At 42.9% G+C, this 26,948-nt stretch overlaps 1 protein-coding gene across 5 annotated transcripts in view; it reads left to right on the forward strand.

Moving 5' to 3' along the window:
* Positions 1-26,948, forward strand: part of ATXN7 (ataxin 7) — an 80,640-nt gene that overhangs the window by 48,484 nt on the left and 5,208 nt on the right. For 4 of the 5 annotated variants that reach the window (XM_052678334.1, XM_052678336.1, XM_052678335.1 and 1 more), the window contains 7 exons: positions 20,988-21,249; positions 21,757-22,019; positions 22,633-22,715; positions 23,666-23,931; positions 24,338-24,536; positions 25,055-25,176; positions 25,838-26,792. In XM_052678334.1, coding sequence (XP_052534294.1) covers positions 20,988-21,249; positions 21,757-22,019; positions 22,633-22,715; positions 23,666-23,931; positions 24,338-24,536; positions 25,055-25,176; positions 25,838-26,792 — 2,150 coding nt within the window. Of the gene's footprint in view, positions 1-10,721; positions 10,823-20,987; positions 21,250-21,756; positions 22,020-22,632; positions 22,716-23,665; positions 23,932-24,337; positions 24,537-25,054; positions 25,177-25,837; positions 26,793-26,948 lie in introns of those variants that run through there. The other variant, XM_052678332.1, reaches the window with a different exon arrangement.

The following is a 26,948-nucleotide window of genomic DNA, read 5'->3' on the forward strand; positions in this document are numbered from 1 at the left end:
TCTTCCTTCTGTCACACCTCAGCTGCTTCGCTTTCAGGATTGAACAGATGATTTAAGCACTTTATTGCCAGCATTCTTGCTGCTTCTTTTGGACTGACTGCATTTTTGTGGCATCAGCATCTTCTTTGGAGCCGAGATCAATCAGTGGCGAAGGAGTGAAAAAGCTGTGACACCCGGGCACTCAGTCCTATGAGAGAAGCACCTGAGATCTCTTATCCTGTTGACCTCTTCTGAGAAAGCACAGTATTTTTCTCCAGCTGCAGCTGACAGTCTGGTTGATCGTGTGCCAGCCTCTCCAGCTTCCATGTGGCATATACATGCCTTCTCTATTACTGCTGGGTGCGTTTCTTGAGTCCTGTGCAGTTTCCTCTCTTACTCTGTTAATTCTTACAGTAAAACTGATTTTGTCTGTCAACCATCACCCTTATCAGGAATACTTCCTTGGCAGCTAGCCTGCGTTAGGACTGAAAATGTTGCTTTTATTTCCTCCTTCTTTTTGCCATTAAAAATCATGCTAAATATATAGATGCTTGCTATACTACAGCAGAAAGCTGCTCTTTGCAGAAGACGTAGCTGCAGTTATTTCAGGTACTTCATGGCAGCCCTGAAGTGCAGTGTTTTTGGAGCCATGTGACCTTTTGCTGGTATTTCAGCCATTCCACATGGTTACTGCATCTCCTTTGTGGTGATCGGCCTCCTGTCTGGAGAGAACTGCTGCCCTTCCCCATCTGAGCTGCTCTGTGGTGGCTCACAGGGAGGAGATAGACAGCTCACTGGTGTGGAAGTAGCATCAGTTTAGAGACATGGATTTTCTTCCCTCTTATTTTTTTTTTCCTATTCTTTTTTCTTTTTCCAGCAGATTTTCTTGCTTCCATAAATACCAAGTGGGGTTATAACTGCTAGCAGTAGGTATGGCATGAGGAATGCTACCTGTAAAACTGATAGCATCTGAGTCACACAGTGATTGTGGAAACCATTAATACAGTAAGCACTGGAAAGAGACCATTACAGTGTGTCAGATTGTTGAGTCATTATAGAGGTATGTGCCATGTTTTGATTAGAGTCCATAGGTTTGGCATGCAAGTAACTAAGGCGAGCAACTGCTCTGAGCTTTGCTTTCTGCTTCTCTGTGAACCAAGGGGAAATACCCAAGCATCTGTATTTCTGCCCAGGACATGTTTAAAGTGTAGGTTTCAGGAAAGGAACAGTATTACAGATTTGTACACTTGAGCTTTCCAGGAGGCTGTGAACTTGAAATGAAGATTATCACACAATCTTATACTCAACCTGCAGAGGCCAAGGAGGGCAGATCTCGGTCGCAGAGAAGGGTGTTCACATGGGTCCATCCAGCAAGTGGCTGTGAAATCTCACCTGAATCTCCTTCATACATCTAACTGTATGAGCGTATTCCTTTCTCCTTCACCCAGTTCTCACACTCACCTTTAGCTAGCAGGTTTACTGCTTTGGCTGATCTTAGTGGTGTTCTGTTGTTTTTAATTTATTTGTTAGCTTTTGGTGTTAAGTGCCTGCATTCAGAGAGTACAAATAATAGTCACTGTGATTTTAATTGGGATGAGCGATCCGTTAGCTATCTCTGATAACATGCTCCTGTATTTTGGACATTATATCATGAGTGATTCAGATATTATCACAGAATCATAGAGGGTTGGAAGCAGTGTAATGTTCTCAGTTGCTTTTGACACTTTGTGAATTGAGCATCAATTTGTCCTACCATTTTTGTGTTGTCTCATGCTTAGCAGCAGCTAATTCTGCAAATCTAACATCAGTATTTAATGCTTTAAAAGTTTTTTGAATTCTGCAGATGTTTTTGTTTAGAGTGCTTAGCAAATATTACAAAGCCAAAGATAAAGTGTCTGTGCAAGGCATCATTTGAGGCAGATATGAAAAGAAAGGAATGTACTGAAACTTGTTCCAAAGCCATTGGACCTGTAGTGGGAGTTTTGTTTGGTGGGTTTTGTTTTATTTGTTTTTTTCTTGTAGGAGATTGCATGAGCTCATCTGTGTTTTGGAAGGATAAGTTTTCTTTATGGCTTGCATGCTTTTGGCAACAAGTAATTTGTTTTGGTAATGAAGTGTCCACTGTTCTCTAATGACTTCTAAAACAGTATGAAAGTATTTTATATAAATCACAGGGATTTTCTTGGGTATCAGTAATTTTCTGTAGTAGTCTAATAACCAAGATAAAACTTGAATATTATCTGGTGTGTCACAGATGCGCTGGAGTAATCTGCCAAGCGTATTGCCAAACATGCACAGGTGGCATTTGGCATATTATAGCCTGAGTTAATGTATATGATTTAACAAATTATCGTTGGCAGCTTCAGCAACTTGTGTTTAAACACGGAGCCCTCTTGCAGTAGTTCACGCAGTCTGTGTTCCAGCAGTTAGATCTCCGTTCCAGTCTCTGGATCCAGCAGCAACTGGTTGAATTTCTTCTTGGCAGAGATACGTGAAATTCTGCAACTTTTTCAAGAATCGTCCTGGCATATTCCCAGAAAGGAATGGGCTCAGAGGTCAGCGCAGGATTCATTTCAGAAAACCATTTCAACTGATTATTTACTTATTTAGGAATAATGCATCGTTAAATAAGAAACTGCTACCACCTGGAAAGAAACTCTGTTATTATTTTTGGGGGTTTGAAATGTGCACCCCAAAGCCTTTAGCTTGTGTGCGTTGGGATTTAGAGTCTGAAACAGTTTTGCCATGCAGGATTTGAGGAGTAATGAAAGTGTGTGCTGTGGTTACACAGGCAGTTGGTGTGCAGAAGGCTATTTTTGTAAGCGTAATGGCTGTGGTCTTTGCTTATGACATGGAAACGCAGGGAGTCTGTTCAAGAAGTCGATGGCGGTTTTGTAGTATAGTAGAACTTCCCTTTTTTTGTGGGTACATGGATTTGTCAACCTCTGGTTGAGGACATAAGGCACTAAGATCAACAAACAAAAATCGTGATGTTCAGCTTCAGATGTAAAGAAAGCTGGCGTGCCGCTTAGGATGTAACTCGTGTTGTTCTGCCCACTCACAGCACCACGTGTGCTGAAAGAATACGAACTCAGAAACGCTCTGGTGTGCTTTTGGCTTTTGGTTAACAGGAATCAAATTTCATGCCATTCAGCACTAGCAGCAGGCCTACATGCGGAAATCCTTGTGTTTTATTGCTCGCTGGATAGGGAGTATCTTTTTATTCCGTTCTATTGATGTTAAAGTGTTTTTGAAACAAGGCTAATATAGATAATTATACAAATGTTACGTGGAAACCCTGTTTGTTTATAATGATCCCCTTGTGAAGTATTCAAAGACTGGGGCAGACCACTCCTTTTTCAAGGTAGACATCAACATGGGGAGAACAAGAAGAAAGGAAGAAAACAACACTATTTATGTTTGTGGGAAAAGAGGAAGTAGTGCCATGTCCACTGTGGCTTACAGAAATACTTGTTCAGCAAGAGGCAGAAAGTTAGTGGGTTGATAACAGATTTCAGTACGATCTGAAGAAGGCAGGGCGTTGTGATACAAGGAGCTGTTGAGTGTAATTGTCTACAGTTTCACTTTGGAAGCCAGTTGTCAGGTCTGCTATTCAAAGAGATCCAGAAGGAGAGAGTTAACTCATCTGAAAGTCAATGTAAGGTTTCGCCACTGAAAATTCATTTGGTGCTTGGAGCACAGTGCAGCTCTCAGAATTACTTCAGGTTTTCAGCAGATGCAGCAAAGGCAGTTCTGCATTGGTTTCCATGCTCCACATCCTTGGAAGGCTTCCTTCTAACTAAAAGGGCTCTTTCTAATGCCTAAGCCACTCCTTTGAGCTGGAGCTCCGCCAGAGGAGGTGGCACGCATTGCGAGGGCAGGCCATGGGCACGCAGCCTTTGGCAGAGGGCCCTAAATGGAGCACAGCAGAATGAAGCTGCAACCTGTTTAAGAGCTAGGGAGCTGGAAGGGGGCTGGATGTGTTGTTAGAAGAGCAGCAGGATTTCTGCTATCATGGAGGTGGACCTGAGACTGGGTCATAGCCATCGAGATGTAAACATGCTGTTGGGGAGCTCACCATATGTAAATCAATCAAATATTTATAGGGACTTCCTCATTATTTTGAGAGAGAAGTATGTGTTCTCATGCAGTGAATAGACTATTCCAAGAACTACAGATCTCAGATGAGCACCACTATAATTCCAGGGAGAAGTATTCTAGGAAGCTTGTAAAACAGTGCTGAGTATTGAACTGTCATGAAGAAAGCTCTCTTTTTTTCTTGGCAACTCGTAGTTTCAAGTGGCACAGGTTGCACCCTCTCATCCCACCATCCGTCTATCGAACAAATGCCACATTTGGAAGAGGAAGGATTTACCCATAGCCCCTTTTCCTCTGCATGTGCATCTATGAATGGCAGATAGGAAATCTCAGCAGTACCATTCAGTCAGGTTAACTTTTGGCCAAGGTACTACCACTCCCAGCCGTAATGCTGCAGGAGGGCTGGGAGCTGTGCAGCACCTGGAGGGGTGGAAAGGATGGGATGGGATGGGATGGGATGGGATGGGATGGGATGGGATGGGATGGCAGAGCCCAACTAGCACAGGCAGGAGGAGGCTGGAGGCTTTGGCAGAGTTTGCAGTGCAGCCAGAAGTGGTTTGCAGTCTGGGTGCGTGTCCAAGGAGAGGAGGGGAAAGAGAACACAGGGGAGTAGCTAAAAAGGGAAATGTAAAACAAAGAACTGAAGTAAAACGTGTGGAAAAGAAATAGATGAAGACAATAAGGAGGAAGCTAAATAAAGAAAGCAGGAGAAAATGACCTCACAGAAGGGAGAATGAAGAAGGTAGATTATTGCCTTTGTTACTTTGTATTGGAGGGGGAGTGGAAGAAGAAAGGGAGAGATTTCATTAGACCAAAAACAAAAGCAAAACCAGAAGCTTTTTCAGAAGCATTTCCATTCTTAATGTTTTGGCAGCAATGTGTGTAAGTGTGATTTGTGTAATGTCATGGCGTTCTCAGACTCAGCATGTTTTGGGCAGAAAAAATATAGTTTTTAATTGGGACATTTCTCCCAGCTTTATGAGGCACTGACCAATGAGAAGGGAGATGGATAAATGCATTTGTGTGCACCTACCTGTCTGTCATTGTCATTTTCTTCTACAGTTACGTTGCGTTTCTTTTTGGCTGATTTTCTTAATTGTACTTAATAATCCCCCAGGTAATTATTTGTAGAGAATCAGAAGTCCATAGGATGCGTGTAGCTTTCACACAGCTTTTGCAGCAGGGCAGGGAGAGGAAAGTGTGCCAGTTCTGTAAGCGGAGAGGAGATGAGGCAGTGTGCTGGATGGAGGAAAGGTATCCGTGCAGGGCCCACGTGAAGGCAGTGTTTTGGAAGAACTTCATCTGCTGCCTCAGGAGGTGTGGGGGATATTCTGAAAGCTATAGCCTCTCGCATGTCTGCAGGGCACAGAAATTGTCATCAGATGTGAGCATGCGTGTCACGCTTGTGGGAAAACTTAAGACAATGTAATTCCTACTAATTTAAAAGAAATCAATAGCAATTTGGTTTTGGGCACAGCCGCAGTGTACGCAGGCTGCTTGTACTTAGCTTTCGCTTAGGCACTGCATCAGGTAACTTCCAGTTGTTATTTATTTGCTTATTTTCCATCCACACTTGGCTGTGTTTGGCTTTCTAAGTAACTTGCAGCCATTCTTATCATCCCTTTGATTTTTTTCCTGGGCAATGTGATACGTTTTAAATCTCACATTTGATACGCTAAGTCTAGAAACTAGCTCTTTTAAGAGGTTACCAGAAGAGGGAGTGTGTATCACTTCATGTACAGTGAGAGCTCCACATTTATTGATAAATCTGTAATCACAGAAGAATTTTTAAAAAGTAGTAATATAAAATGCAGGCTGACATTCACTTTAAAAAAAAAAAGTACAGTTTATGCCAACTGTAGGCTTATCACCTAGTTAAGTTTAACAGTTTAACACTAAATAGTTGTATCCAAGTAAGGATACAGGTCTTGAAGTCTATTCAGATCACTAAATGTTTTGTCATGTCCTGCTGCACCAATGATTCAAGCTGCTTTTCAGTTGCAGTCCTGGACTAGCTCTTGTAGTGCCCATCTCTGGAAGAGCTCTGTAACAATGTGAAACTTGAAAACAGTGGCAATATTTTTTTTTTTTTAAGGCAGGAAATAGAAACAGATAAATATGTTATGAAATTTGACATTAGCCTGTGTTATTGTTGTTGGCTGTGTTGCATTTATTAGATATTCCATCAGTAACAACCCAAATACTTAAAAACTCTATTATCTGTTACTGATTCAGCAAAAATACACAGTAGTGCTTGTATAGAAAATCAAGGTTTTTACCCTATATCTTTTAGTATGCATGTCCTAATAAACTTGCAATGTCTGAGGGAGCTGCTGGCCATAACATTCAAACTAGTTTCTCCAGGTTGTATTAGAGAAAGAAGAGCCATCATCAAGAGACTCTTTCCTGTTTTCTGTTCTCTGTTCCACAGATAATGAGTTGCCCATGTTGGTATGAAACTCTCACTCTATGCAGTGGTTTCTAAAAGATGCAATTAGGCAAGGTTCCTGGAGAGTTAAAGCAGATTCTACGTAACAGTTTTTCCTGACTGTTTGGCAAGATAATCAGAAAATCTTTAACTCAAAACTCTATACATAGTAGCTTTCCAAAAGTAGTGTTCCCTTGCAGCCAGACGATCTTTTAATGTTTTTATCCAAAGGATTTTGTTCCTCCTCCAGGTAGAAGTTGTGTTGTGCTGTCTCCTCCGTGTGACCCTGCAGGATGCCAAGAACCTGTTTGTCTCTTTGTCAGTCAGAAGCCCTGGCTTCTACAGTGTGTTGCTGCTCATTCTGTTAGGTAGGAGGTGCAACACTTTCCTTGTGCTCTTGCATCTCAGAGTCTGAAGCTTTCAGATGTTAGTGAATTTATTAACAGAGCTGGGTTTGAGCTGATCAGTAATTTTGTTTGGTATAATGTTGATGGGTTTTAAAGCTGTTCGTTAGCATTTGTAGATACTCACGTGGAACTCATGGCTTGGCTCCTTGCTGAGAGGAAAATTGGCTCTATCTGCTTTGTTACTACATGGCTGAAGTCTTTGTTTGAGTTAGTAGGCGAAGCATGTTGATATTCTTACAACTGTCAACTGTAGTAAGATGAGCTTAGTGAAGTAATTGTTTTCCATTCCTTTCACATTTCTAGATCATAGAGGGAAACCTTACAGTCCCACTCTGGCCCTTCTCATTGTTGACATTGGACTCACTAGTCCTCATTCTCTTCATTTTGCTTTGGCTTTCAATCTGTGAAGAGCCACCTATAACCAACCTTGGTGGTTCCATGATTTTATGGTAACTATATACATTCCTGGAAACATGTCATGTTGGCCCTCTCCTGGACTATAAAGTTTTAAACCAACAGTGTCAGTCCTCTCCCATAGTGCCAGGTACTCCTTGACCAAAGGTCATTGCGTGGGTCACAAAGCTATCCACTATTCAGCTTCTGAAAATACCTGTGATGGCCTCAATAGCTACAGAAATGCTGTAAGTCTGTATTGCATGTAAGGCTGCAAGGGTTGATGCTTCTGCGTAGGTTGTCACAGAATGAGAATGACAGATTGTGTCACTTAGGAACTGTCCACTACCAAAATTTCCTCTGTCCTCCCTGCTTTAAAAGCTGCTCCAGATAAAAATCCAGTGATTTCAAAATCCATTGTCCCATGGCTCTGGAGGGCAGGGATTTCATTCGTAGTGGTGCTTCAGAGCACTTCTTTCCAGATTTGGAGAAAAAGTGAGACTTTGGAGACATATCAGAAGCACTCCTTTACTTTTTATATAATTCTGCTGCTGTATATGGTAAGGTTGGTTTCATGATGTTGCAGCATATGGGGGGGTTCTTTCACTGCATAGCAGCAAAGTGGTTTTTCCAAGTAACCGTGAGTTCTCAATGGATCAGCTGTGAGAAGTTCGGTGTTGACTCGAGGCCTGTCGTTCCCTTCCTTCCTGGAAGAATAATAATAGTAACCCGTAACCAAACAATCTCTTTGAAGCAAAATATTTACAACAAAATCATTTTAGAGGGTACTAAATGTAAACCTAAGCAGGCTGCAGAGTAAGCAAGCCTGCTTTATGTAGTGTTGATATCAATCAGATGAAATTCCTTGCAAGTTTAAATCTTGGATATCCCTTAAAACTTTCAGCATATGGGCAAAATGACCCTTATCACAGCTCACAACACAGCTCTTTGTCATGACCAGTCGTTTAGGAGTTGCTTCAGCCCCCAGCCCTTTCCCTGTGATCGAGGCACTTCTTAATACTTGCTGCTGGTCGCTCTGCTAATTGCAGGCTTTGGCACAATGAGGCGTGCAGTTTGGGAGGCTGTCAGGTCTCTGAGCTGATCATTTTGTCTTTGTTAAGGAGGGAGCAGATGGTGTGAAGGTTTGAGCAGAACAGTCAGGACTGGGGGAGAGGGCAGGAACGCTTCTTGCTGCAGCACTGCTGGTTTGCACCAGCCAGCTTCAAGTGTTGTGAAATTGGTGCCTGAGATTGCTGAATTTCTAGAGAGGATAAATGAGCTGTTTCATGCACAGTGAAGGTAATGAAACCTTGTCTGTGGCTTTGTGCTGCGTGTTTTGCCATCGCTCACCCTCCCATTGCAACACCTCCTGCCCAGTGCACACACACCTTCAGGTTGCGTGTTGTGTTTTGGTTTGGTTAGGGGTTTTTTCTGCCTCCCACTTTAATAGGACATATGCACGCTGCTTCCATACTGGATGTGTGTGCTTAGTGACAGCAACACTCATGGTATAAATACCTTCTCATTTTTGTGTGTTCAGTGAGTAAATGTAGAAAGGAGGGCACCAATGCTGCTCTGCTATCCTGAGACACAGGAAGCAAAGTTTATTTCTTTGCAATGGTTGACACTATTCCTATTGTCCTTCTATTGGCTGCTTTCTCATCAGCCAGGCCCAGGATATCAGGCTATGCAGCACAGCAGAGCTAACTCCCCCCACCTCCTGCGCTGAATGATTTCATCATCCCGGTGCTACGTATAACAGGTTGCTTTTATGAAGTCAGATTACTTTTCAACTTATCAGAATGCCCATTCAGACTCCTCATTTAACTGCAGCACATCCATCCATCAATTTCAAGGTGAAATCCCCTCAATGCTGACTGAAGTTGCTCAGAAGTCCTTGTTCATTAGAAAATAGTAAATTTAAAAAAAAAAAAAAAAAAAAAAAAAAAGCTGTGTTCCAGCATAGATGTCAAAATCATAGATTTTGTTATGGCAAGGCATAAAACCCAGTGCATTTCAGCAGCTGCGTGCTGTCAGCCGGCCGCTCGCTTTCTCGCCGTGTGAATGTGCCGTCATGCCTCTCGCTTCCATTCCAGCCCCAGCTCTGACACCCAGCTGCTGGGTTCCTACTGATTGGACTCTTTGTCCTCGCTCTCACTCACAAGGAAGACAACTTACTATATTGTTCCAGGCTGGAATTGAATGGCCCGATCTCAGTCAGTTTATTTGTGGAACAAGAAGCAAAATAAGTTACTCACCCTCTTGGTCCTAAAATGAGAATAGACCAAATCAAAGACTAAGGAAGGAAAATTTGAGTTGGTAAGAAAACAAACACATCAGTGCTGGCTCCCCACATGGTAGTTTAAAGGCAAGAGTTTTGGGAACCACTAAAATCTGTTGGAGTCTTACCCAGTTTTAATGATAGGTGTCAAGTAGAACAGCATACAACAGCAACAAAGCCTCCAGAAGCACACATGGCTGCTACTGATTTTGGCAAAGGAGAAAGATGGCTTTTTAAAACAGCTCAGTGCAGGAAACTGTGTGCATGGCTGTGCTGCCTTTAATGAACGGGATGGGTGCTGGAGCTGTCGGCTGCTGGAGGAGCTGATTGCTGTGTGCCTGCCTGCAGAGAGGTGGGAAAGTTGGTGTTCCAGAAATGGGTTTGAGGATGTCTTTATTTCTTTCTGAGCTCGTTGGTTGGAGGAGTCGTCTCTGGGCTTTTGTACATCTTTGTAGAAACAAACAAAAAAACCAAAAAGGCAAAACCAGCCCTCCTGAAATGATGCTTCCTGCATCTGCTTGACTGTTGTAATGCAGTGAGCAGATGCACAAAAGTATTTGCATGAGTGCAGGCATATATGTCTTTCTTTCAGCAAACTTTAAGTGGAAAAGTGACTTTTTTGCTTTAAAAATGAATCTGAATGGCATTTGATAGGAAAGGCCAGAAACTTTACCTTAAGGCGATGGGCATTTAAAAGAAGGGCAGAAGCCACTAGCAATATGTTTCTTCCTATTCTATTTTTGTCATCAAGTACCACTATGCTTTCTTTTCTCTTCCTCTCATTCCCTTCTGCTTTCTCTTCATTTCCCCTTCCGCTTTCTCTTCATTTTCCCTCTTTAGTTTCCCCCCTTTTGCCCCCTTTCTCCTTTACTCCCTCCCTTTTTTATCTTTCTGCCCCCTCCCTTTTTTTTTTCCTGCGTTTTTTTCATTCTTTCCTCCTTTTTTTTTTTTTCTTTCTTCCTCCCCCTTTTGTTTTTTACTCTCATAATTACTCAAGAGCCGCCCCAGCAAACAATAATAGCAAGAAAAAAAAAACCAGCCCCTCCTGCAGGGGGCCGCAGCCCGGAGCTCCGGGCGCCTGCTGGGGCCGCTGCCGGCCTGCCCGCTCGCTGTGCGAATGGGAGAGCGGCTTAACCTCCGGCCCCGCCGCGATGGCCATCTTCGATCGCCGCCGGCTCCACCTCCCCGCCCCGCTGGGCCGCCGCCAGCGCCACCGCGACTCCAGCGTTGCCGGAGGTAAAGCCGCGGCCCGGGGCGGCCCCGGACGGGGAGGGGGGGGGACGGGCGGGGACGGCCCGCGGCGCCGGAGCGAGGCCGGAGGAGGTGGAGCGGGGCCGTGCCGCCGGTGGACTCGGCGGATCGGAGCAGATAAGCCGAAAATGAGGATTAAACGCGAGCGGCCCGCGAGAGCCCTCCTGAAATGACATCGGGGCGATTTGGCCAAAGTTCAATAAGCGGATGGGGGAGCGGGGCTGTGCCAGCGCTGCGGTCACCGCGGGGGCTTTCCTGCGGAAATTCGGCATCCCACCCCCTTCAAATCCAGAGCGGTCGGGGTGAAAAGAGAGGGGCAGATTGCAGCGATAAAACTGCGGGTTGATTGCAATCTTGTCAGGCCTCTAGATAAATGGGCGGCTTTTAATCAAAGCGTTAATTAAAGAAAGAAACTATTAAGGACTTGTTCACTTGAGCTTGTTTTCCTGAGCTCGTTCATCCACGTAATTCCCAAACCGGGGGGCAAATCCGTCCCTCCGTGCTGCGGGAGGAAACGGGAAGCGCGTTGGAGCGAGCGCAGCTGCAGGCTTGCTGCAAACGCTGATGGAAAGGGCGCTGGGGCTGCACGGGCAGCGTGCTGCACTGCCGGGAGCCTTTGCAGAGCGATGGGAAAAGGCTGCTCTGTTTCGTTTGAAAGGCATTGTTGTGCAAGCGTGCTCAGTTCGTGCCCTCGTTCGGCTGTATTGGTGACTGCTGGAAGACTTTGCTGTGCTAATGCTGTTGTACAATTTTAGTTGGTGTGTGGCCAATGTGTTCAGTGCTTTTAAACAGGGGAACAGTTGGTTCGTGCCGGTAATGATTGACCATGAGTTAAGCTGCAGTGATCCTTTTTTATAATTAAAAAAATGGCCGGTGTAAGGGTGTAAAATAACATAAGGATCTGACTTCAAAAATAGCAAGAAAAAGCCCCAACAACTCAATTTATTCTCTTTTCCACCGAGGTTGCAGTTTTGGTATTAACTTCCAAGAGATTTCGCATTTCAGAAAGGCGTTTGATTTAGAAACATCTTTTTGAAAAGTTTTCCTATTTGCTTTACCACCAGTTTGTTTCCTTTTCCACCTCTCAAAGTTGTCTTCTTCAGTCAAAACCTGTGCTGAGAAGCTCCTGCAGGGCAGGCAGGTCCCCCAGATCCACAGTGCCACCCAGGCTCCTCTGCATGGTGTTGTCAGGTGTTTGTTACTGCGCTTTGGTGACAAGCCTGTCTCCTCTGGGGTCCAAAATCTCCTTGCTCATCATATCCTGCAGCAAAAGGCCTCAGCAGGGTATCTCTTTATCACTGCTATGGATGGCAGTGCCTGGGTGTTCTCTATTTTGTTTGACAAATGGTTTTTAAGTAGTTCTCACTCAGCATGTTTTGTAGCAGCAGGGATTGAAGTTTGCTACAGGTAAATAGCTGCAGGGAGAATGTTAAAATTCTCAAATGTGGTGCAAAGAGAAGCATCAGCAGGATGAAAGGTGGACGGGTGTTAACTACTGCATTATGTGATAAGGGCTGGTGAGCAGCCTTGGTGAAGCTGGATGAGAAGAGCGTGGTGGGAAAGGCCCATCCTGACCTCTGGGTTGGCAGCCACTGCCCAGGGAGCAGTGGAGTCACCGTCCCAGGAGCTGCCAAAGAACCACGGAGATGTGGCGCTGAGCGATGTGGGCATGGCGCAGCACCTCCATTCAGTGGTGCTTTCGTTTGTCACTGTAGCTTCTCCGAAGTTAATTTCAAACAACACATTTGTTAATAGCAAAAATATGGCTAATTCAGTGCCTGTCTTTAATCAGTTGATGCAGGTAGTGTCGTGTCGTCAGGTTGCCCAGAGATTAGTGCTCATAACGTGCGTGTTATAATCTCTGCATGGGCCGGCTGCCATCCAAGACACTTGTCTGTCTTTCTGTAATAACTTTTGCAGTATTTCTGTTCCTGTGCCTGACAGATTTACAGGCCTGCTCCCAACCCAAAAGGTTGCGTGGTGAGAAATGCGTCCTTCCCTTGCCTCTGCTTGAGTCACTCAGGACAGCACACCACGAGTTGGATGTTGTCCTGCAGCCTCTTGTTCTAAGCTCTGCATTCAGGTCTAATATGCCCTGAAGACCCTGTCCTGTCTCTGTTTTCCCACATTACTCCTGGGAGCTCCTCACGAGGGTCTCGGCAGCTGAAGTGAACCCAAGGGAGCATCACTAATTACAGTTTGCCCCTGCAGCATGGGGCAAAACAGTGCCTGGGCTTGGGGCTGGCAGTGCTGCACGGGTGGGGGCTGCAGGGCCATTTCCCATCGCTCAGGGGCAGCACATGTGTTAGAAAGGGTAATCCTACACCCTGAGGCATCTGATTGCAGAACTACTCGTGTGCTCTGCGTGCAAGGCTTTGGGAGAGATTAGTAACAAATACGGAAAAACTGAAAAATTAATGTTGGTAATGTGCAGTGCCTTGTGGAAAGGAAGCAGTGTCAGGAAGGGTGCACCTGAAAGTTGTTTATTTAAATATGTTTTAGTGTTGCTGGTTTTTTTGCTGCATTCTTAATAATGCTGCTTGCAGTCTGTTCCCTCCCCTCCTTTCTGCGGCGTTGGTCTCTGGGGAGCAGTTCTGCTGCAGTTTTCCTATGGGGAAACCGAAGCCATTCCTGCTGACTTAGGATCGCCTGGTTAGAAAACCACAGCATCATCCTGGCTGTGCTGTAGCTGTGATGTTTAAAATGCATCATTTAAATAATGCAAGTTACGGTTGCAGGATTGTCTCCTTTTTGACAGCTGGTTTTAAAGGTTTGAAATTGGCGTTGAGAAGCTTGTAAGGAAAATGAGCTTTTTCTCCTACTCTGTTTTCTTCAGCAGTAACAGAAATGTAACCCTGTTTACACATAATTTCATACCCATTAATCTAAAATATTTGCAGAGTGATCACTTGAGAGGATTTCACATCTTGTAAGTAAATCTCAAGAAAAACTTCTAATGTATGTATGTAGAAATCAGAGAGCAATTGGTTTTATAGTGTTGTAAACAGCCAGTGCTGCTCAGTAAGTACTGTAATGAAAGAAGACCCTAATGGTAGCTATTAGTATTATTCTTTTTGTTCAGAAGGATGTGGTCAACTAACTAACCACCACACTTCTCAGGACTTGAGAAAATAATTTCCAGATGTTCAGTGTTAAATGTTGGGAAACTTGGGAGAGATGGAGTAGCACCCCAGTGCTCATGGTGAGAGTGGGGAGGGAAAAAGCCAGAGCCCTTCTCCATGGTGGTTCTCAGGTTCTGGACTTTGCTCTGATTTCTAGTGCAAAATGCTCTGGTAAACTTGTTCTTAAAAACAGGCCAAAGCGAGAGCTGGGCTAGAAGCTTAAATACATCATTCCTAACAGTCAGTGGCTTTTGGCTGAACTGAGGTTTGGATTTTATGAGGAGGTGCTGTTAAGTGTGCTGTCTTAAATCAGTGTGAATTAAATGGAGGGGTTTCAGAACTGGAATGATACACTGAAGTCCTGTACTAATATATATGAGAGTTTTGGATTCTGAATGGTGCATTTGTAACCGAAGCACATCTTTAAAAACCCCTTTGAATTTCCATAATGAATCAGTGGATGCTAATTAAAGCATAGGCAGATTTTGTGTGCTCTTTAGGGAGATTCCAAGATGTGCATTTCCAAGATGATTGACAGAGGGAATGCTTTAGGAATTCCCATCTGGAGCAATGAGGCCTTGGCTCTGCTTAGGACTGCTGGACCACCAGAGCAGGAAATATACAGCAATGCTTCTTGTAAACAAGATACAGAAAACATATGAGAGGTAAAACTTAGTGATGATTTTGTGCCCTACCAACTTAGAAATGGCCCTGGGGCATCCACAGTCAGTTCGTGGTGTATTTGTTTTATTTGTCTGTTGGCTTCAGGTTTCAAAGAGGAAAGTGATTTTTCTGAGTCCTCTTTGTCAGAGAGTGTAAAAGTTTCCTCAAATATTCGAGTTGGAGCTGCCAAGGAGCTTTTCAGTGTGAGCAGACATTTTAAGTGGAATTGTAAAAATGGTTAATTTCTGTGGCTAGATTTTTCACTGTAATGCATGACCTGACCTGAAATTCTGTTTTTTTTTTGCTTTGGGAGAATGAGTTTATCTTCTTTGGTGCTGCAATCTTAATGAAAACGTAAAACTGAGTGCTGCAGTGTACGTGGTGAAGGTGTCATGTGAAAACATGCAAACCAGCAGTTTAAATCTCTGCTAGGCAAAGCAAACCTTTCAATGCATCAAGTTGCAGAAGTGACCGCTGGATTTTAAAATATGGTCTTCAAAATTGGTTAGATATTGCTTTTAATTGGGTTTTTGATAGCACCAGTCAGATACATTTGTAAAGTGGGGTTTCATCATTGTGGCCTGATTGCCTTGTTATGGCATGGGGTTGCACACAGGCAGGGGAGACACAGTCTGTATGTCTGATGTCCTGAATATTTTTTGAGCAAGGAACTGTTGAGATATGAGCTTATATCAGTATAGCTAATTTTGGCATAGTCTATGTAAAAGATGTTACATAAACCTATTTCTTAGATAAGAAGTTTATACCTATTGCTGCTTACTTACAAGGAAGACAGTTGTGATGAGCATGGGAGCATGTGCAGGTTGTGTTACTCCGTGTGTGCACTGCCCTGCCTTGTATTTCCTATGCTGCAACATCATTGCTAGACCTCCTTAATACTTTTGCCTCTCCTGCTCAGTTGTTACTTTTCCATGAATGGAGTGACATCAGCATACATGACAATCAGGCAAGCTTTCTTTTTGGTTTTACTAACATCGAGCATTAAACAATAATATCAGCTGCTGGTTGCAAGCAGAACATTTTTTATGAAACAGGAAGTCCCTGTAGAGACATGACAGATTGTGCTGCTGCCAGTCAGCCCTTGGCGGTCTGTCCTGCTGATGCTTGGTCTCTGTGAGAATTCTCTTCTGTAACTTTCTTGCTGGAGTGTAAAATAAAACTTAGTGTAGATGCTGCCTGCTTGGCTCCGTGTTGGTATAACACCACCCAGCTGGACACAGAGCGACCTCATCCTGACTGCAGTGCAAACAGAACTGATCAGATGTTTAAAGGGACGTCAGTGGAAGATTAAGGCAGAATCTTGGGTATCTGGGTCCCGTGATTACGCAGGATAATGAAGCAGCAGTAAGTGAGCGAGCAGCAGATGAAGGCCCTGTGCAGGCAATTGCTCCCAACCAGCTGCACGCTGCCAGGATGGCATCGAAGGAGGAGCATTTTGATTGATGGGCCTTGATTTGAGCTCCTGGGTTCCTCTTGCAGCATCTTCGTGGATCTGTTTTTTGGGTTTGTTTGTAATTTTTTTTGTCATGGTGAGGTCAATGTGGCTGAGGATTCAAGCTGGCAGGAGAGGGTTGTGTCTTAAAAAAAAAACCTTTTTCAGAACACAGGACTTTGGGTACTCCTGGTCAAATCAGGATTTACTGCTCAAAATGCTCTTCTGAAGTTGTGGACTTCATTTGTTGAAGAAGTGGAGTAAGATTGACTCCTCTGCCTTTGTGTACATCACTTGTGATTGTCTTCTGTTAAATTCATAGAGTTATCGAATGGCCTGGGTTGAAAAGGACCACAATGATCATCTAGTTTCAACCCCCTGCTATGTGCAGAGTCACCAACCACCACACCAGGCTGCCCAGAGCCACATCCAGCCTGGCCTTGAATGCCTCATGGATGGGGCATCCACAGCCTCCTTGGGCAACCTGTCCCAGTGCATCACCATCCTCTGAGTGAAGAACTTCCTCCTAAATCTAACCTAAACCTCCCCTGTCTCAGTTTAAAACCATTCCCCCTTGTCCTATCCCCATCCACCCTCGTAAACAGCCGTTCCCCCTCCTTTCAAGTACTGAAAGGCTGCATTGAGGTCTCTCTGGAGCCTTCTCTTCTCCAAGCTTCTCCAAGTGGCTGTGCAGCAGCCACAGACCTCAGCCACTTCGTCAGACTCATGCTGGGCTTCCTCCAGTCCCAGTCTGTGTCCTCATGGCATGCACTGCATCCCATTTTTTGGAGCAATTAGAAAATTAGTTCTCCAAAACGACAGTAGAAATGTGCACTGGAGAAAATTTATCCTCAGGTGAATGATGCTTGTTTTAATATGACTGTGCTAATTCATCTCTGAAATGATAAGTCGTACAGTAGATCAGCATGATGAAAAAAAGATAAGCTTGTTTCAAGTAGCACTTATCGTGCTTTTAGTTTAGATTAGACATGTAGATAATAGTTACAGAAATGTAAGCTTATGCTTTGTTTCAGTAAACTTATTTAGTTCTGTACTCTGAATAATACCCTTACACCTAAGTTAACCTACGCTAAAACTGAATTGTGACTGGAGTCACGACATTTTTCATTGGATTAAACTGGCCCTGTGGGTTTGAATGGGTGTTGTTGAGTTTTAGTGATGGCTCTGCCAGCACTGACACAGGTCAGTTTGACTCCTTGCCCAGTACTTACGTAAGCAGTCAGTATTAAAAAAGTGGGTTTATGAAACTCGATCTGTACATCGTGTTTGCTGCCCAAAGCTATTAATTGATGCACTTGGAGAATGAACACCACAGAACACTTCCTGAAGTTTGGGGACTAAGCGTAGATCTGGGCAGAAGAATTGGAGAACTTTTACTCTGATAATATATTTATTTTTGTTAAGTGTACAGCAAATTAGTATCTTAGGAAAATGATTTTCTCTATGAAAAGTATATTTTCTCTTATGTTACTGTGGAAATAAGGTTATAGACCAAAATAAATCTGAGTGTTTACAGCCTAGAAGCAGTAACCAAAGTCACATTCTACACAGTGCTGTGAGTTGGATTTGCACCTCATCACTGATTACATTGGGGACAAAATGCTGTCGTTCAACTTGCTTTAATGTTTGCAAATCTTCTGTGTGTCTCCTGCAAGTCTGAATGGGATCAAGGGGAACTTCCCAACTGTTCATCCAAAGCAAAAGCTCCTTCTGCTTTAAAAACAAACAAAAACCTTCCTGTGAGATTTTAGAGATGGGAGCCGCCTTGGACAGGTGCAGTACTTGAAATATCACTGTGAAGTTTTGCAGGAGCAGTGATAACATTGAAAAGTGCTACTTTTCTTTCAAGAGTTGTATGAAGGGAAGGTGCATGTATGTCAACTTTTAAAATCCGAAAACTGAGCACCTGGAGATGATCTTATTTTGAAGTATTTTCAAGTCGAGTTAGAATTAATGGCATATGGGAGCTACATTAGATTGGCACATGATTAGCAGAATTTATCATTGATATGCTGGCATAATGTGCACAGTGGTCTTGGTTATTCAGTGACAGTCTGTGTAGTAATTTGTCTGTGAAGAGAATATGTCAGTCCATCAGCAAATACACTGGAAATGAGTGAAGTCTTCACAGTTTTAATTTTATCTCTTCCCTTTAGTGCATCATAACATGCACTGGAGGTTTTCGTAAGGAACACTAACAGGACTGGCAGATCACCTCTCTTGCATGCTATTTTATATCATTCTTGGGATGGAAAAAAAGTAGATCCAGAGGCTTTTCCATGCCCTACACTATGATGTATTGTGATGTGTAAAGGCAGTGATAACCTGATCTTGAAGCTCAGACCACTTACTTAAGCACCCACATGAAGATCTAAGGCTTTGTTTTGGTACAGGTTTCCCTCAGATATATTGGTTCTGCTGTGGCAGATTTTTCTGTAACAGATAACTGGGGACACAACCAGAAGACTCGTGTAGCAGGGAGCACTCTGCCTCCTCCTGTGCCTCACACTGCAGTGAGAACAGTTTCCCTAATAATGAGCAGTAGGTAATGGATTGAATCAGACTGTCTGCCCTGTCACTGAGAAGTCTGCTAACATCCCAAGGATATCTGTGCTTACTTGTGCTGTGACCACCTGTGTTTAGCTAAATTAAGACACTTCAGCAGTTCTGGCAGAGAAAACATCTTTGTAATGCTGCTGTGTATGTTGTGAATGAGACGTTCAGTACTGGGAATGTAATTTTCAGAAGTCTCAAAATTCCAGAAAATGCTCATTTGGCTTTTCTTTGCGCTCCAAATCATACAACTGTTTGTAGAATGGAAATTGTCTCTGACAGACAATAGTCCTGCGTTTTGATGAGCCATTAGCCTTCGCTTTCCTAGGTCAATGTTTCTGATTGTCAGCAGTGACAGATTTGCCTCTTTCATTAACTCACGCGTATTGAGATGGGTGCTACTAAACATTCATGCAGATAGCAGTCAGTAACATCTCTGTCTGGAGCTAATTGAATGGTACCAACTGAAGCTGCCAGGAGAGAAGGGTGCGTACCATTTGAATCAATGACACAGATTAATATTTTGCCCAGTTTGTTCCTAATGCTGGGAGGCAAGGAGCTGCTCAGTCTTATCCTAGGTTCATTCTCTTCTCACCTGCCAAGCTGTTTCCAAGGAAGCAACATTCTCCTTTGCAAAAGGGGGGAAAAAACCCAAAACAAACTCCAAATATTACGTTAGCGGGCTACTAAATTATTAGAGATTGTTTGTAACTCTATTAAGTAGTCAGACTTCGGATTTTCTAAATACACAGAAGCTGGCAGAGTATTGAGCAATTTTTCTCATTATCTCATGGAGTAATCTCATAGGGTGTAGCATTGCTGAACTAATGGCCCTCAAATAGTAACTTATCAAAGCTGCTCAGGGATTCTTGCCATTGCTATAAAAAGACTTTTGGCAATAAGCAGTATGTCATATTAGAAGCACAGCCATTGACTAGAATATAAGTATGCTGACATACATGAGAACTCTTCAATGGCACACGGTTCTAGAAAACTAAGCAGATCATCCTGAATGAACATCACAGGTTCCAGCTTCCAGCTGTGAGTGAAGTTCTTCCCAGCCATTGTCCCCATATCGTGTGATTGCTGTACTTAGGAGGGGAGGGAAAAACAGATCCCATAAGCAGAACGTGGATATATTACTTTGTATTTTCCATAGTGTTACAGACCTGTGCACAGGTTGTGCTGCACTTGGCTTTCACTTTGTTGTAACGTCATGAGTAGCCTGCTTCCTTGGCAGCTTAAGTAAATTTAAGTCAAAATGTGTAAAGGATCCAGTGGTGGACGTGGGCACCATTAACAATGCCAGCTGGGAAGGAAGTGTTACCCACAGATGGACCTGTTAATACTCTGTTCTCTCTTAGATCCATGGTTTGCATATACTTGATTGCCAGAGGGACATCTCTAAGCAGGTGTTGATTACGTGCAGGGATTGTTTAGGAATCACAGGTGTCCAAAGATCAGCTGAGCAAATGCTCTGTTAGCTGTCCATGTAGGCAGAGCTGGGAACTCCGTGCAGCTGTTGAGTATTCTGTGTCTGAGAATCCATTATCCCAAAAAAGTACTTTTGAATTATACACTATTTTAACTGCAGTGGTTCTAGAAATGTATTAATGGTTAATATTTAATGCTGACACTTTAATGTTAATTAAATCATTTCTTTTCCAACATGTCTGTTGATAAAACCTGACTGTTCAAATGCTTGGATATCCTTTCTCAAAGTAGAATATACATTGCTCCTTTTCCTGCTAAATAGAATTCTTCTTTACGTTGGTCATATATTGAAAGGATTGATAGAATCAATAAGAAAACCAGAAGGCATGTAACTCATTGCTTCAGCCCTTGTTCTCAGGGGCATTCACACTGAAGGTCTGGTAGAACACACGAGAAGATCATCAGAAAGTGAAATTTTGTTTTTGCTCCAATATCAGTTTGATCATTAGGAGACGTGCTAACAGAGAATAGTTACTGCTTGAGGAAATGTGGTATTGAACCTTGTTTGGCCTGGGGATTGAGGTCTGTCTGCTTTGTGTTTCTGAGTTCTGCTTGGTAAGATGGAGAATGGGGAGAAAGCTGAGCTGTAGCGACTGAGCAATGGAGCTCACAAAGTTAAAAGAGACTCCTTTAACTGACTGGGGACCAGCAGTGAATGGAGCCTCATGGATTATAGGGACTCCTCACTGCTCCGTGTGTGGCAGAGGATCTCCCAAGCCAGCAAAGGAAAAATGTTAATGTAGTAATTGACAGTATGAAGTATTTAAGAATTGTTTCTGTATGGGCCTTGCGAATTTAAACCTCCCTCCTTCCCCCCCTTCTGTTTCTTTTTTCTCCTCTTCAGAAAGAAGACACAGCTCCTCCAGCAAGCCGCCTTTGACTCCTCCCTCCTCTTCAGTATTTTCCCTCATTTCATCTTTCCCTTCAAAAAACAAAGGTAGCGGCGGAAGTGGGAGCAATCGTTCATCCAGTGGAGGTACTAGTGCATCATCATCATCATCATCAAGTTCCAAGTTGTTGAAATCACCCAAAGACAAGCTGCAGATCAGCGGAAACAACAGGTTAATGCATCCGGTACAGCATAGCAAAGTTCCCCATGATAAAATGTGAGTATGTGTGTTGAGAAAGAATTGAGCGTTAATACTTGCATAAAAACTGCTGTATCAGTAGTATTTCTTGTTGTTTCAGAGGGTTTTTGCTTTGACAGATCACTTTAAACTCCACCAGATCTCTTTGAGCAGCCTAGTCTAAGCTGATAGGTAAACTAACGCAACACTTGCAAAGGTGCATCTTGAGTCACTGTAAATAAAGGCTGTGCTACTAGGGGGTCTTCATTCTTTGATCTAGTCTCTATACATCCATCATAGAGAAGTTTCTGAAGTCACTGATGACTCTGAAATACTTAAGAAAAGGTAGCAGAAAGCACAGAAGGAATGGGTGGAAAATACGTAAGAATTAAAATACTAAAACTGAAAATTAAGGACGAGAATCTAAATTTGTATTACTAATAGATCTGAGTATTGAGTAATACAATATTTTAAGTACTTTTTGTAATCTATGACACATTATACTATCAACTGCAATTTTTTCTGTTTATTTTTCATAAACAATAGTATGACTCCATCTGTCAAAGTGGAAAAGATTCATCCAAAGATAGATGGTGCCCAACTGAAAGCTGCTGTTGGTCCAACTTGTTCTACTACTGTGAGTTCCTCAATAAAGACTGGCCTTAATTGTCCCTCAATACCAAAGCCACCCTTGCCTTCCCCTGGACAGATACTGAATGGTAAAGGTCTTCTCTCTGTGCCTCCATTTTTGGAAAAGAAACCTGAAGAAAATACAAATAATAGGAAATTTTTACATAAAAGATTGTCAGGTAATTGCTTTTAAATATTACTTGCTATATTATTTGTGTACGTGTAGAAATACACATATGGAAATAACCTTTAGAAGCATATTAATTCTTAGAACACCTAACTTGTAATGAAGTACACTTACGTATTAGAACTTGAATTTATGATTAGACAGGTTCATAAGGGATGCAAACAACTTGAAACGTGGCTGTTGCTTTCAGAAACCACCTGATGTTACAGTTATCAGTTCGTGTTTTAACCTTTAAAGAGGTTTAATTTTCCTTCTTTCCTATATGAAAACATGGTATTACAGTGCAGTAATTTTGGTTGTTGGTAGAATTATAGAAAAGCAAAAAATCACCCTGTGTTCATATTTATCGTGACATTTAAATGTTTTTTGTTTTGCAAGATCATTTGTGTACGTAAAAAACAAGTAAATCCTAATGCAGCTGAGATAGTCCTGCTTTGTGGTCTCTGTCAGCGGTGAATTTCTCAATTCTGTTTGCAGATTTTGTTTGCATGTGTCCTACCTGAAAACATTGGCAGAATAGTTAAATTCTGTGAAGAAAATGTTAGTATTTCAAAATGTCTTTATTGTAACTTTTCAATGATGGGATGTTTGTGCATCTTTGACAGAGAGAGAATTTGATCCTGATATATACTGTGGTGTCATTGATGTGGAAACCAAGAAACCCTGTACTAGGTCTTTGACCTGCAAGGTAGGATGTCTTAATCAGAGTAAGATTTTGTAAGGTTTACGTTTGATTTCTGGGGGAATACAACAGAACACAGGAAAGTGCAAGCTTTGGCAGTCAGTAATTGCCTCTGTAAATGCTTCCTCTCAAAGCACATTGCCAGCAACCAAGAAAGAGCTGTTTTCAAAATCCAGTTAATTATTTATCCAAAAACATATTTCTTAAAGTAACCTTCAGTTCTTCATTATTGGGTAAACCTTTTAAACACGGGTGCTGGCACTGGAATGCTTCTAACTCCACATGTATGCAGCACAGCCAAGCTGTATCCTCCTTTTTCTCCAAGCAAAACCTGCAGCAAATACTTAGCAGGTGTTTGTGCAAACAGTGCCACTGGATGGACCCCTGCAACTTATTCAGAAATGAGTCTGTGAGGATGCTGTGAGGTACAGCTCGGGGTCAAACCGAAATAAAGCAATCTTTAAGAACTTTCCATCAGATAAAATGTGTTCTTTGGCTCAAAAGTTTTTGAGAGAGAAGTGGGTATCAGTCAGTCCCAAAGAACTGAAAATCCCAATCCCCTACAATTGTGTAATGATTAGGCACTCTTATGAAAAGCAGCTAAACTGTTAGTAGGGAAAGTCTCAGGTAAAAAAGCCCTGTTCAGCACAAAGGTAAATGAAGCTGTCACTAATACACTGTAGGAACTGAACTTTGGTAATTTCTTCTTTTGAAAAGCAATTTGAAACAAATTTTAACTCAGTTGCTATTCTTCATTATTTCGTATCAAGCAGGCATATGATCACACCACCCAAACTGTCCAAGTCTGTTCCATAAGTCATTCTTCTCCTTTTTTTTTTAACTAAGCCACAAGTGTGGTGATGGTCTGTATTCTAGAGCTCTGGACATGAGTCTTGAGTGTTTAATTTCCACAAATCTAATGGCTTGGGATTAATGATTTATTCATGGATTTGCAGACACATTCCTTAACGCAGCGGAGGGCTGTACAGGGTCGAAGAAAACGATTTGATGTGTTGTTAGCTGAGCACAAAAGCAAAACCAGGGAAAAGGAACTTCTTCGACATTCGGATCATCATCAGCAGATGCCCCCTCTCAGGGAACCACATCCCTCACCTACTAAAACTTCCCAGGAGCTGCACCAAAATTCTCATGGAGTTACTCTTACAGAATCAAAGCCTTTATTACCTAATAAACCCAAACCTCACCCCCCCAGTCTTCCAAGGTAAGAAAAATCAGTATATCCAGTAGTATGAAATTAATACCGATTGCTTTGTCATGTGGATTTTGAAAGAGAGAGGGAGATCTTTGGGACAGGGTAGCATTTTTGCTCTAGCCCTGGTGGCGGTCTGTCTGCAATTAACGATTGCACGCTGAGTTGTAACTCATAGCAAGAAGGGTTGGGAGTTCTAAATAGTAGAAGCTGACTTGCATCAATTTAAACATTTTTCCAACAATTGCTGCTTTTTCAGGGGCACAACATCTCCTGTCCTTCCCCTAAGTAGGTATGTTATGAGACTCTGGATCATATCAAATGACTGTTAGTGTGAATTTCCTTCTGTCAGTACTAAAATGTCCATAAGTTCTTATTGCCAAGCCTTGCCTCAACCTTTGCTGCTTCCCTTGCCCAGGCCTCCAGGCTGTCCAGCCCAGCACAGTGGAAATGCCCCCAGTGATTCTCCTTCAGTCCACGAGTCCCCTCACCCTCCCTTGCCTGCAGCTGAGCCAGCATCTCGGTTATCCAGTGATGAGGGAGAATGTGATGAAAAAGAAGAGCCTGTTGAAAAACTGGATTGTCATTATTCAGGTCATCATCCTCAACCAGCCGCTGTATGTTTTAAGTCAAAGTTAACCTTGGTCTCTCACTGTAAACAAGCTTTGTAAACAAGCAACTTGGGGGTTTTAAGGGTGGATTTCTATTATGTATATATTTTTTCAGGTTTTAAAGTACTTATTTTCTTACTAATTGATAGTGGAGGCTGATTTATTGTTACTGTTTTTGGCAAAATGTTGACTGCTTCACTGAAGAAGCAAGTTGAACCTTAAGGTATAACCTTAGCAGTAGATGCACCTCTCCTGATTTCTGCCTGTTAAAACCACTTAGTTTACATTAAATCACAAACTTCATTGCCTGGCTAGGCTAAAAGCAGGTAAGCTGACAGCTACTCAGAAGAGATGGTTGCATGTACAAAATTTAAGATAGTTGTTACATTTTCATCTCTGCAGTGTAACATCTGTTCTATCCTTGCTTTAGACATCTAGAAATGATAATAATTTTGCATGTATGTATAAACAGATGTTTTGTTACTGAAAGTTGAAAACTCCACTAAAAAAATCTGTCTTTTCAGTTTTGCACATTTGGTAGTCGGCAGATTGGAAGAGGTTATTACGTGTTTGATAAGCGGTGGAACCATATTCGATGTGCACTTAACTTCATGGTGGAGAAGCATCTTAATTCGCAGATGTGGAAGTGAGTACAAGTGGAAGAGTTCTTATTCTTGTTGGTATTTGTAGAAATACACAAAACCTGTAACTCTAGTTAGAGAAAAATAACCCCTCCTTTAGATTAGTGCAGTCAAAGATGGATGCTTTCTGTTTTCGTAGAATCACAGAATGGCCTGGCTTGTAAAGGACCACAGTGATCATCTAGTTTTAACCCCCCTGCTATGTGCAGGGTCACCAACCACCACACCAGGCTGCCCAGAGCCACATCCAGCCTGGCCTTGAATGCCTCAGGGATGGGGCATCCACAACCTCCTTGGGCAACCTGTTCCAGTATTTCACCACCCTCTGAGTGAAGAACTTCCTCCTAAATCTAATCTAAACCTCCCCTGTCTCAGTTTAAAACCATTCCCCCTTGTCCTATCCCCATCCACCCTCGTAAACAGCCGTTCCCCCTCCTGTTTATGAGCTCCCTTCAAGTATTGGAAGGCTGCATTGAGGTCTCCCTGGAGCCTCTCTACGCTAAACACGCCCAGTTCTCTTAACCTTTCATCATCGTTCTCTTGCAACTATTAAGTGCCAGCAAGATATTTTAGTGCTGGAGTGACTGCATCTCTTGATTGATGATGCTAAATATCATCCCAAAGAATGGGAGCTACCTGTTTCTTTCTTTTCCTGTTTACCCACAGGAAAATTCCACCAGCATCTAGTAGCACAGCAGCAGTTCGTGCACCGCACCGGACAAATGCGATACCTGCTTCGCAGTATGGGGTCAGCACGACGGGTTTCCTCCTCCCCACCACTGTTATGTCCTCTCCAGCTCTGGTGTCTCCTTCCTGTACGTCTCTGAACAATAAATCGGTACCATCACATGGAACTACACTAAATGCAAATCCCGCTACCTTGGGTGCAGTGGATCCTGTCTGCAGTATGCAATCAAGACAAGTGTCTTCGTCTCCTTCAACACCTACAGTGCTTTCCTCTGTACCTTCACCTATGCCCAGCAAACCTCAGAAGTTGAAATCCAGCAAATCTTTTAAACCTAAGGAATCTCCTGCTGGCAGTGGCACCTGTAACAGCACCGGCAGCGTCAGCAGCGGCGGCGGCTCAGGAAAGAAGCGTAAAAACAGTTCCGCACTGCTAGCACCTTCTCATTCCACAGAGTCCTTCAGAAAAAACTGCGTGGTTAACTCTGGAAACTCTGGGACCTCCTATCACCCATCGGTGACATCTTCGTCCCACAGCGTTGGCCTCAATTGTATGACTAGCAAAGCTAACTCCGTTAGCCTCAAACATGACCAATCAGGGAGGGGTCCTCCTACTGGAAGCCCTGCAGAATCAATAAAAAGAATGAGTGTGATGATGAACAGCAGCGATTCCACTCTCTCCTTAGGGCCATTTGTTCATCAGTCCAGTGAGCTGACTGTGAACTCGCACAGCGGTTTTTCACATTCGCATCCTTCCCTAGACAAACTAATAGGGAAGAAAAGAAAGTGCCCACCTGGTTCTAGCAGCATAAACAGCAGCAGCAGCAGCAAGTCAAACAAAGTTGCCAAATTGCCATCGGTGAATAACGTTCACGCAAAACACACTGGTGCAATCCCAGGGACACAAGGACTGATGAACAATTCTCTTCTTCATCAGGTAGGAACTTTTGTCTTGAAATAAGCCAGTGCGAACGCGTCTCTCCGTGTGCTGATATTTAGATGTGCTCTCTTAATTACTGATAACCAATTTCAGACGCTTCAAGGAAAAGACAGTTCTCTTACTTGCTCGTTCTCTTTGAGTCTTTTTTTGTAG

The sequence above is a fragment of the Tympanuchus pallidicinctus genome, unplaced genomic scaffold (genome assembly GCF_026119805.1).
Source record: "Tympanuchus pallidicinctus isolate F22 unplaced genomic scaffold, pur_lepc_1.0 scaffold17, whole genome shotgun sequence".
Lineage (NCBI taxonomy): Eukaryota > Metazoa > Chordata > Aves > Galliformes > Phasianidae > Tympanuchus > Tympanuchus pallidicinctus.